The following is a 13,042-nucleotide window of genomic DNA, read 5'->3' as shown; positions in this document are numbered from 1 at the left end:
TGATAATCACATAATATAATAGATTCCTTATTCAGCAGGGATGATATCCATGGTTAACCCAAAATCATAGATAATGCAAGGATAATTAAATTTTGTTGAAACAAAAAGAATACAGCACAAATATGGAAGAATAAATATAATTAGAAATGAAGAAACTAAGTTATAAATGGTACAAAATAACAGTATTTTGAAGAGAATTTGAATAATGTTATTGAGTTTCAACTTGCTTAAAAATATATGCAAGAATTTTTTGTTTTTCAATCTACAATATTTACCAATTCAAAATTACACACTGTTTTGTTGTGGAAAAAAACAATTTGCAAATACTGTATATGTACTGCACTGCTATTACGCTATTAATTTTTCTTTTTATAGTCAATTTTTTATTAAGCTGATGATTTAAGATAGTAACTTTACCATCTTTCTACAATAAACAATTTTTTTCTTGTATAGTATATCTTTTTTCTTAGTTATTATATATTTTCTATATTTGTATTCTTTTATATTTTTCTTCTTAGTGTATATATCTTTTTTCTTGTACTTTATTCGAAGCTGACTGTATTCAGATTCTTTCTTTAAGTTCGTAATTGCAAAAAGAGGAAGTTTAAGAATTCCCATGGCACAGGAATTTAGCAACAATTATTGTCACATTTACTTGCATCCAAAGATCATGATTTTCTGAGCGGTAGCGAGTTTTTGCCCTGTCACCAGAAAATTAAAGTCTAGCTCAATTTTGTATAGGAACTTTTTTTATATTGCTGGGAGTTTAATATAATAAGCACCTATGTAATGCATTCCATGGTACTTTTTTACAATAGCACACCCATTTGTTGCCTACTGAATGTAACATCTCTTCCAAAGCTTAGCAATTAACTGAAACATCCCTTTGATATTCTTGCTGAAAACTGTCAAAAAGCATTGTCAACCAACTCGTTTTTAAGTTTTCTAAATGTAGAAGCACACTGGAAGTCTGGGCTATATTAATAATTTCAGGAGTTTTAAGCACTTCGAGGATTTTGGTGCCCCACATATGTTTACACCAGTTTTTTCTCTCTCTAGGTTTAGCTGCACTACATAATTATGGTAAAACCAGCTATGAGAAATTTTTGTTGCACCCATTTTCCCGCTTATTTTTCTTAATAGTTTAATCCAGCTCTGCTGAAAGTATTTCTTTCAAATAGTTTATTTTGGCACTAACTATTCACATTTTCCTTCATAAAGTTTGTCTTGGATACATTTTACTGGTTTCCGTCTGGCTTTATTAAGGACAATACTCACCTGTACATAATGTATATAAGCTACTTATTCATATTTTAATCTCTGTGAATGCTACAATATATAACTTTGAACCTGCAAATAGTATTGACCAGCTATGTATCTCATTCATGTTTTTGGTTTAGCCATATGCATTGCAACCCCCTGCACAACATGCCTTCCCAAGATGTCACCTTTCTCTTGGTATTTTCAATCCAGATAACTACTGCAAAGGCAAGGAGGCTCAATTCTTTTCCTCCTTTCAGATCCTTCTCATGTGGAGAACTATATGAACTCACACTACATGTGTCAGGCTCTATAAGGTATTCTCTGAGGCTCTGGTAAGAGCAGGGAAGAATGTTTTAAAACATTTACTTTATGTTCCATCATTACTTGTTTATTTTTGTTCTTCAGTAATTTTGCCAATGAAAATTTTTGCCCCCTTCCCCTCCAAAAAAATTAGTAAATCCCCTAAAATAATATGTAGAAATAATCATATTTACTGCTTGCAAAAAACAAACATTATCGACACATAACATAATGCATTATTTTAATAAATAAAACATTTAATAAAAGATGGGAGGCTAGAGATTGCAATAGGTATCATATGAATCATTTTCTCAACTGAATGGCAAACCAAACCAAGGCTGTTAAAGAAAACTCTTGATTGGTTCCACAAGCAATAATACAGTATCATTCCTTTGCCTTGGTTATTGTAATTTGCATATGGAAATATTACAAAGCTACATCTGACTATTATTCTTCAGGGTTTAATTTTTCAGTTTCATAAATTAATGAAAATAGCTAAATGTGAGCTGTTACATTATAAATAAAAAATCTTATATTTAAAAAAGCAATACAAAAACTGAAATTTGCTCCTAAAATGAAAGAAAAAATTACAGGATCTGCAGCCAATAAAATATATATTACCTATAATGACTTACATGCTAAGACATACACATAAAAAAAGAAAACGAGACTAAGTTCATAACTTATATTGATATAACTAGGGTGAATGTGTGCAACTGCATTCTGCTAGAAAAATGTCTAACGTAAAACCAGAATCAAGTTTCTAGTGAAGCAATCTAAATTCAAGGCAATGTTGATTGTGTTCTCTGATATTAAGGAAATACTCATGATTGAGCGAGTTCCCACTAGTCTCTGTTACTCAGCAGTACTACAGTGAAGTACTAAAAAGACCTTGTGAAAAAGTTAGGGAAAAAAAAGACTAGAAATATGGAGTAATGGATGGTTGGTGCACCTGCTCATAAGGTTTGTCAAGCAGTTTTTGACTATGGAACATCACAGTCAAAAAGACAATACTGTGATGGAACATCCACTTTATTGATGAGATTTGGCTCTACATGATATTTTTGCCTCCTAAAATTAAATCTTATATACAGGGAACCCATTTTACCTCAGTTAAAGATGTTTGAGCGAAAACATAGAATCTTCTGAACGGCCTTCCCGAAATCTCGTTCCAGGAATGTTACCACCAATGGCAGGACCGAATTCAGAAGGGGACTACTTTGAAGGTGATAACATCACAAAGAATTAATTGTGTAAGTACATTAATTTATTGCAAGAGTCCTTTTGTACATATATCCAGTGTTGCCAGATCATGCGCTTTTTCGCAAATTTGCGACTTTTGAAAAACGGGTGCTACTAAAATTTTAATTTTTGTAACATCCATCATTTTATTATGCTACTTTTTTGCAACTTCAAAGATTTTTTAATATATTGTAAAATGCTTTGATGTTAAAATAATGTATCAATTTTAAGAATTATTTATATTAAAAAAAAACAGTTCATTTAGGCTTAAATAGAAGTTGGCATTTGGCAATCTGATTTACATGTGGGCTTTCCTTTATAAGGCTGCACAACCCGATGCTAGTAAAACAAGAAAGGAGTAAGGAAAGGGGGAAAAAAGTTTTCTGAACCTAAGTCAGTTCCCCTCCCCTAGTTCTGTGGTGATAATAAATCAAACAAAAGAACTTGTAGCTTGCGTGCCATATATCGGGTACCCAAACAGAAAAAAAATGAAATTTATACTCCTGATTATAATATTGCTAAAAACTAAGCAATCAAAATGACTTAAAAATCAAAGCAACAGCATTTTTCTAAACAACACAAATAAATTTAACAGTGAAAGAAGAAGGCTTTCTTAAGTAATCAGAATCTGAAACGAATGCACCATGCAGAATGGAAAACTCACTGAAATGCACTCCTCAATTAAAAGGTTCACTATTAAGCAAAAAAACAATGACTGCCAACTTAAAAAATTTAATATAAAAGCACTAAGTCTAAACATGAGGAATCTCTTAAGAATGGATATCCCCAAATTAATTTAAAAATAGAAACCTAAATTAAATGAGAATTAATTAAAAAAAAGAATTTTTTTTTATTTGTCAAATGCCAGTTACATTGGCCATTAAACTCCTTGCTTGCCAACAGTGCTGAAATCTACAAGAAAAGTCAGTGCTCCACATTTGTCCAAATGTTTCACCATCCACTATTACATAAAACACACAATGATGAATCAGCTAGTCCAATACGAAATAAATGAAAAAAGGGAAATGGATATTTAAGCAATTGAAAATGAATACAGTTTTAAAACTGTCATTAAAGCTAAGTAATAAAAAAGACTAGCAATCAATTAGTCTAATCTAGCAACATTTTTCTAGCAGAATGCAGTTGCACACATTCACCCTAGTTATATCAATATAAGTTATGAACTTAGTCTCGTTTTCTTTTTTTATGTGTATGTCTTAGCATGTAAGTCATTATAGGTAATATATATTTTATTGGCTACAGATCCTGTAATTTTTTTCTTTCATTTTAGGGGCAAATTTCAGTTTTTGTAACTTATGGAACCAATAAACGATAAGTTTGTGATGACATCAGAGGTCATGTGGGCATGTTTAACTATGATGTCACAAAAATCACATGATCTCTGACGTCATTTACGACTTTTTACAAAAAACACATCTTCTTTTACTACATTAGTTAAAAAGTTTCTGGCAACACTGCATGTGTCACACATCTCTTATATTTGGTTTTAATATATAAAATTCAAATGTTTTTAAAAATTAAGACATTTTTAATGTATATATTTCTTGCAAATTTCATGTAATTAAATAATTTTAAATCTTATTAGAATTGTCTCATTTTTAAATTTATCTTTTGATTTTCAATTTAATATAAGGTCTGTCCCGAAAGTAATACGCCCATTTTTTTCTGCTGCAACTATCCATCGCACAGTGTTGCCACTTGCATTGAAGAGTGAATAGAGTCTTGGAACACAGCACAACCAGCAGCATTCGACTCCGAGCTCCTGGAGAGTCACAGTGCCTGTTTCAGTGAACCCTTATGTGAGTGCTCCGCTGAAAAGATGGAAAAAACTCTCGAGCAGTGATATGAGATAAAGTTTTGTTTCAAACTTAAGAAAATGCCAAAGACTTTTGCGTTGCTTCAGAACCATTTGTCCCCCCACCCAACTTCTTTTTGTTCCCGAAGTTTAAAAAAAAATCCCTCAAAGGACAGCATTAAAGGACCCTGGAGAACATCAAGGTGGCTATGATGAAGTTACTAAAAGACATTCCTGTGACGGACTTCAGGATGCATATAAAGCATGGAAATCACATTGGAACAAGTGTGTTAAAGCAGGAGGGATGTATTTCGAAGAATATTAATTGTACGAATCGATTTAATAAATTTCTTTAAAAAAAAAAATTGCTGCATTAATTTTGGGGCAGACCTTGTATTTTTCAGACAGACCATAAGAATATTCAAGTTTTGTGCATATAAAACTTTTAAATTTCATTTATTTTCAGACCCTTATCATACATTAATTTTACATTGGCCACAAAATTTTGAAACCTAACATCTACTGGTAGAAACTTATCTTATTATTCTTGATATAATTAGGTAAGAATATTTAATTTGAAAAGTAACGCAATAAAAGATTATTATATACAGCAGGTGATATGTATATCACTATATTATTTATATGCATAAGCAAGTTTTAATACAAATACATCAACATGTCAGTTATCTTTTTGCTATGCTTATGTAATTTTTTTTAATCCCATGCTCTCTCCTAACCAGAATTAATATAAATGTTCCAGTCATTGGTAAAAACTTTCACATCTATTTATCCATTAAATAATGAAGCAATTTTTTTTTTCTGCTGAAATATTTTGTTATACTGAATTAAATTTGGTTTCTTTCTAGTGAATGGATTGCATGAAGTTAAATTTTCCCCATAGATATATATAATAATATAATTTACTTTTATAAAATCACCCATAAAAAATGCAAAAGTTATCTGTCCCAAGACAGATAACTTTTTCATTTTTCGTGGGTGATTTTACTTTCCCATGATCTTCAGTTTAATTGCATAATCTACTTTCCTATGATGAATTAGCTTCAGTTTAATTGCACAAATTGGACCATTCTTCGTTTAGTCAATTTGACAAGGGGAGTAAGACCTTTCTCATATCATAAACTGTCAAAAATTTATAGAAAACTTTATAAATATTTGTAACTAATTTCTATTAATAAGAAAGAAGTGCACTTATCATGAAATCTTTCATAAGCATTAAACTATTTACACAATCTTTCTTTCTTTAAAAAAAATCAAGGCTACTGGTCACAAGGTGTTTCAGCCCTACCTCAGCCATAAAAATAATTCACTTTTCCTAAATAAAAGAATGCCCACCAGTGGCTGAGCGGTAAAGTCACTGAACACTGTTAGTTCAGTCCAAGGTTCGAATCCCGCGAACGGGCTGGCTGCATGGGTGTTTTCCCCATGTGTAACGTGTATACGAGCCAGTTCCCCTTAGAAAGTCCTCCACGAAGGCATCCCTTCCCTTAGGCAGATAGCCCTTGAGGCTTTGTCGTAATTAAATAACCTAACCTAACCTAAATAAAATAAAAAAAAAAAAGACAGATGCACTTTTCCAGTTTTGAGATTATGTAACTTTGTAATTCTTCTTACTGCATGCATTTCTCGACTGTTCCAAGAGAAAATATGTTTTCTTATCAATCCTCCTCTCCACTGCTCTTATTGCTTAAAAGTATATCCATAAGTAAATGTTCTGAAGACTAAATTTACCAATATTAAAAATTTTGTTTTTACCTTTCATAAATATCCAAGATTAATTGCTTAAAATTTACAATTAAAAAGATGCAAGCATACCTACATTACATACATAACTGGATTGCTATTTTCAAAATAAATGCAACTGTTTTTAGTAACTTCAAAAAGCAAAATTAACAGACTTGATGTTAATTGAGCATTAATTTATTGAGAAGTTATAGTAACCCCATTTCAAAAAGCTGCAAACTGCCATGGAATAAAAATCCTACAAAATTTCAAATAATTAAAAATATTAATGTGAAATCCATATATATATAGATATGCATACACATATTTTTTTAACAATTTCATAAGGAAGAAGTCTAATTCTTTTTTAAATTGATTAAAATTAATTTATGATTCATTACATCATTTCACACAATTGTCTATCATTTTGGTCTCTTAGCATTTTAAAAAATAATTACTAAGTTTAGCTTGCTTTTCATGGAAGGGGGTAGGTTCAGTCCCGGGAACTGGTTGTGTTTATATTTTTCTTTAACGCCTTGCGGCACAGTGTGTCCGGTCTGAACACACCTAAAAATTTCCTTCTATACGCACAGAAAAATTGAATGAAAAAAAGGATTTATAGGTTACTCTGAACTTTCTTTATTTATAGTAGATGGCAGCTCAACACAAACCAGTCCATATATTTTAGCCATGTTTAGTTTTTTAAGACCCTCATTTTTCAAAGAAATCTTCCAGATTTTTTTAGGTATAAAAGGAATTGTTTGAAAAGAAATTTCTATGTTATTTTTTTGGCTGTATGCTAATCTCCTTATTCGATATTAGTTTTAAATTTTTACCTTAAAAATCTTGCCTAAAATCAAACAGCGAACCCTAGGTGTACCCAGACCGGGCTCACCGGTAATTTAGGACAACTGAGAGTATGTATTCTTTGTTTCTCTGGATCTCATCAGCACTCTTTTCGAAGCTCCATTCAATCAGTGTGCCTACTTTAGACACACCCACAGAATTAAAACGATAAGTGGTATCTTCACAAAATTTTACTTCTGTACTCCTCTAGGCTAATTAGACTGCTTACCTTTTTTTAAATCAAAATTCCAACTTTAAAAAGGTAGCATGCCGGAAAGGGTTAACAATTAGAAGTTCAGTAAAATCAGCAAGACATTTTGGCAGAGACATTGGCTTTTTACTTAATCCCTTCAGGATTTGATTAGAACTTTAAGCATGCATACTGACAGGGTTGGAGATGGGGAATTGCTAAAAAGAAAATGATTCATGAAATACAAAGAATTATGGTAAGCTATCCAGTCATTTCATAAATTATCCTTAATAATTTTATCAGAAGGATTATACAATCTACGAACATGGTCTAGGAAGTCTAAAAATAATTTTTTTTACAATATCTGAATGATATATTTGTTCTAAAATTAAATTTGAGAAAGCTAATTAGTCTGTATTTCATAAATCTGGAAAATCTGGATTTGAAAATTTAAAAAAAATCCTCAATTCCAGCTATATCTGGACCACAATGATCCCTGTTTGCTGTATTTTACCTGCTGGGCAGACAGGAAATAGAAAATTTAATTTCAACCATATAGGAAAATAATGGATCGTTTAACATGTACTGTGTCCAAAATAAGCAATAACTATGCTCAGAAATTTTATCCTTAGATTTCAATTATGTAAAAAAACTTTTTGACTAAAAAGTAGTTTTTCCTTTGGAAATACATTTTTAAACTTGTACAATATTTAAAATATTTTAAGTTCATGGTAAAATTTAAATGTTTTCATGGCTGTTTTAGTTAATTCAGCATGAAATAAATTTTCAAAATCAGTATCATTTTAACCAATGGATCACGATATATTTTCTAACTGTTTTATTTTTTATAAAATAGAATTAAATCATTTTTCAATCATATAAAAATATCAGTTTATTTGAATTCAGTTACAGGTCATAAAATATTTCCTTGTTCATACAATAAACATTACTAAAATTAAAATAAAAGCAATATTAAACAGATAAAATAAATTTAGAGAATTTATATATCACATTGCCATTCATCAGTCTTCTGATCAGATATTAGTCTTTCACTTAGATAACTGTTTTGTGAAACTGTGCATGGATGTTCAGGACTTAACATTTCTGAATCATTCTCATTACCTACAACTGTTAAAAGTGATGGACTTTTTGAAAATTCCTGTGAACGGCAAGATCTCCTCTTGTTTAAATTTAAAAACACTGGTGAACTCTCAGATCTTGATACTCTTCGATGTATGTAATATGGAGAATGACCTGAATAAGAATTTCTTTTTAGTTTTGAAATGCTATAATCATGCGAATCAGTTTCTGAAAGAGCAGCAGATAAGTCCTTCACTGGGGTATTACGACTGTTCTTCTCAAAAGAAAGATTTTCCTTAGCTTCCAAACTTATGTTTGTTAATTCTTTTAATGGGAAATTACTTTTTGGAGAAGATGCATCTGAAATATTAATTGCAAATTTTGGTGGTGGAGGTACTGGTGATTTACGAATTTTAGATGCAGTGGTTTTCCCAGTATTTGATTTAGAATTTGAATTGCAGCTTTTTGAATGAGACACTGATCTGTGTTTTTTCTGTGATAATGTTCGTTTTGGACATGCATTTGAATCAGAAAACTTTTCTGCATTATGCAGATTTTTGATTGGAGTAGAACTTGCACTGTATTTAGCTTTATGATCATACAAACTCACTTTCGCTTGCACATGACCAGGGTTATTTCTCAAAATCATAGCAATACTTTCTCTTTTGTTGCCAGTATTATCTTGAGGAGTAGAAAGAGAGCTTAAAAATGTTTTCCCACTCATCCAAGTTATAGAATTTGTACTGGAATTATTTATATTTGGTGTTTTGAACACTAAGTCTTTATTAAAACTTGAATCTGGAGTTGGAATACCAGTGAGTATATCTTCACACGTTACAAAAGTCTGATCGGACTGTGATTTATTTATATCAGTTTCATTAATTGACTGGCATTTAAAATTTACAAAACTAGGTTTTGAAACAGTATCAGGTAAAGAATTTCTAAAACGTCGAAGATTCTCTTTTCTCAGATGATACACTTTGCTATCCGAGTTGCTGGGTTTTCGAACATAATCTTTTGTTTTCAAATTGTCTTCTTTAATTATATCATTCGATATTTTAGTATCTTTATCGAATTTATTACGCTTATTTAGTGAGTCATCACAATTGGATAAAGTGATTAAAATTTCAGGCGCAATATTATGTGATAAAGTTAAGTTTTCTGTTTTTTGAAGCAATGAAATATTAAGATCATTTTGTTCAGCATGCACATTTATTCCATTAGCACGTGGATCCAAAGTTTTTTCTGCATCCAAAAAGGCACTTTGCTTTTCTAGAAGTATAGATTCATTGTTGAAGCGCTGGCATGCATCAGATCTTAATCCTGTCTTGACGGTGTTTGGACGACCTCTAACAATAGATCCATTTCTGCATTTTCTTTTCGATCGCCTAGTTTCAGGTGTTCGTACACTAGTTGCACAAGAGTCATTTTTATTCTCATTTATAAGAAATTTATCAGAATCTAAGCCTCTATTAATGCCTTCTTGAAGAGACAGCCTTTCACCTTCATTTTCTGTAGCACGTGCATGATTATTTGTATCAGTAATTTTAACTTCAGAAGTCTCATTTCCTGATCTCTTCTCTTTGTTGGTCTTTATGATGAATGCTTCTTGTCTTGATATAGTAGGCTTGTGATATGCTTTATATGCTTCCGACACATTATTCTTTGGGATTTCCAAATTATTTTTTAACACAGTTTTACATGGGGAAGAAATAGTGACATTTTTCTGCTCACTAATTATTTCAGTAGCACAGCTCTTTATTCTATTACTTTCAAGCAAAATACCTTCACAGGTTCCATTTACCCTAGTATTGTTACCATTATTATAGTTGTATTTAAAAAGATTAGGGCTATTACTTTTGGCATTACCTTGTGCAAGATTATCATTTTTTTCGTGTCTTCTAATATTCCCATCTGACACAAAAGTCTTCACTCTACAACTAGTACGTCTTTTTATTGGTGTATTATCTGCTGATACACTTAAAATGGACTGCCTTCTAGAATATTTTCGTTCTTTTGATTTCCTGATACTGTCAAAAGCAACTTCAAGCTTCAATTCATTTGAAAACTTGATTCCATTAACAGGCATTTCAAAAAGGGTGCCTGATCGCAAATTATAAGGAGAAGAACTTGGAGGTGAAAAAGATCTTTCTGGGACTGTCAGAAAGTTGTTTGATGTATTTTTTGGAGAATTCAATGTAACATCTTGTTTTCCAGTTGCTTCGGTAGCTAGATCTGACTCTGGCAGTCTTTCAGTCTGAGTTTTATTATAAATTGTAACCTCCTGTAAGATATACTATAAAATATAAGATACATACCTAAAACTGAATAAAATTATTCATACAGAAATACATAACAGCACTGCATCTATAAACATAAAACAATTTAATAAGAGTTCACTTCAAAGTGTCTATTTCTAATTTCTTTATAATTACACTTAGCAATGCTAAATAGGATTCTAAAAAGTTTTTAAGTATCTTTGTCTTTTTATATTTGCATATTTATTAATAAATATTATTAAACTAATTAGTAATTTTTTTTTAAATTTCATTATTACTTCCACAATTTTTCATTATCACCATTTCAAGGAAACTACATACATGTTTTCAAGAAATTACATACACAGTCAATTGCAACCAAAGGAATATGGTTTGCAATGCTGATATTTAAGATGTTACTCAATACAGCACGGGTGATCAATAAAAACCCATAGAAAACCAGGTAGGCATATTTTATTTTCCGCCATTAATTTGATTTTGAAATACGACAGAATGTACTCCGACAATGATCAACACAAAATTACTGGAACAAAAAGCTGTTTGTAAGTTTATCAATTAATTTTCACAAAAAGTACTTAATTAAAATGTAAAATACATACTTATATAATTTGGGGGGATTATAAGTTGCCATTGCTTTGAAAAAAAGTGGCTGCATCAATATGTAAATACCTAACATTTTAACCTATTACTTTAAGTAATTTCAACTAGGTATCAGTTAAACAAATACATCAATGTATAAATACTATGAAATTTAAATCAGATATAACAAAAGCTAAATTTCTAAATATTATATAATTATTTTTATACAAAATACCAGTGTGCAGGCCATTGTTTATGACAGTAAGGAAATGTATATAAACTTACAAGCTGTGTCAAATTTTCCTTTGTCTTTAAATGATCAAAATTATCATTATCAGCATGCAACAGCTGGCTTTGCTCTTGGCTTGTTTTGCAAGATTTTAATCTACAAGAAGGGGGGAAAAATACTGATTTTAGTCCAATATATCAGAATAATTTAACCCAAAAAACATTTATATTAATATAAAGCACTTTTCATTCATAACCTAAATTTATAATTTGCATATTGCTTAGATGACTGTGTAACGAGTTATTACACAGTTAAATACAAAAATGTTTTGTATGGTTTGATTTTGAAAAATATATGTAGAATTTTCTATTTAATATGATAAAATTGCTACTTTATTTGCAGTTTTTCCCCTTTATAATTTTGAATTTTTCATTAATATGAATCTAGTAGATGTCATATTTTAAAAAATGTGAGGCTTGTACGCATTCCAGTAAATATATTACAATGGCTTTTTAAGATCAATCAAAAAATTTGAAAACATATCAGAAATGGAAACTAAATAAATTCTAGTCTTTACTTATGCAACTGACATCAGCCTTCACATTTCCTAGAAGTTATTATGTAATTAACATTAAGATAGGAATACAATTTCTTCAGACATTTTTATTTTACTAATATAACAGTCACATATATTTTAAGGTTTGGTTTATTTGATTACAGAAAACTGGCTTGTAGCTATGCTACACATGAGGAAAACCATAAAAATACCCATGCAGTCAGCCTGTTTGCCTAGAATCAAATCCAGGTCAAACTGCCAGTGTTCAGCAACTTTACCACTTGGCAGTGGCGGCTGCCACTCATATTTTAAAGATATACATATTATTAAAATAAGTATTTTTAATATATTTACTAAAAAAGCACTATTAAAATTATAATCTATGGAAATTCTGTAGTTTAAAATAACAATTATCATTTATCATTATTTATCAATAAATTTGGTAATAAATTGTTTATTGCTATAAAGCTGTATCATGTAGTAAGGAAGGAATCATATACATAAATTTGTTATGCAAACAGTGCAATATAAAAAGTAAAAAACAAGAAAACATAATAAAAAAATACAAAGTGTGCAAAACTAGAATAAACCAGAAACAAGCTGAATATTTTGAAAAAGACGATTTAAAAAATAAGCAAATTTATGCTAATTATTTTTAAAAAATTGCAATAATACATCAAGCACAACCATTACATTAATTAAAATCAAACTCTTTTTCCTATTAAAAAAAGTAAATATCAGTCTGATAACAAATAGAATACGACTACCACAATTTAGTTTTCCTTTTCTTAGACCAATTTGGTGAATATGCAATTTAGCAATGCATTTCCAAAAATTTTTCTTCTGAAAGAGAATTTCATTATCATGATAATTTTTATCGTCTGACAAATATTGTTTCCTTAAGAAAATTTTGTTTTTCCTC

General features: G+C 30.2%; 1 protein-coding gene across 2 annotated transcripts in view; it reads right to left on the bottom strand.

The window, feature by feature from the left end:
- Nucleotides 1-8,263: 8,263 nt before the first annotated feature.
- LOC118186782 (uncharacterized) overlaps nucleotides 8,264-13,042 on the bottom strand; it is a 43,049-nt gene continuing 38,270 nt past the window's right edge. The window contains exons 10-11 of one of the 2 annotated variants that reach the window (XM_035356924.2): nucleotides 11,621-11,720; nucleotides 8,264-10,773 (exon numbers count right to left, since the gene is read on the bottom strand). In XM_035356924.2, coding sequence (XP_035212815.1) covers nucleotides 8,398-10,773; nucleotides 11,621-11,720 — 2,476 coding nt within the window. In that variant the 3' untranslated portion in view covers nucleotides 8,264-8,397. The remainder of the gene's footprint in view (nucleotides 10,774-11,620; nucleotides 11,721-13,042) is intronic. The other variant, XM_035356925.2, reaches the window with a different exon arrangement.

The sequence above is a fragment of the Stegodyphus dumicola genome, chromosome 12, assembly GCF_044657685.1.
Source record: "Stegodyphus dumicola isolate Sdum_Otavi_A_Nest chromosome 12, ASM4465768v1".
NCBI lineage: Eukaryota > Metazoa > Arthropoda > Arachnida > Araneae > Eresidae > Stegodyphus > Stegodyphus dumicola.
The sequence above is the reverse complement of the archived record's forward strand: the minus strand, read 5'-3'. Positions and strand labels throughout refer to the sequence as shown.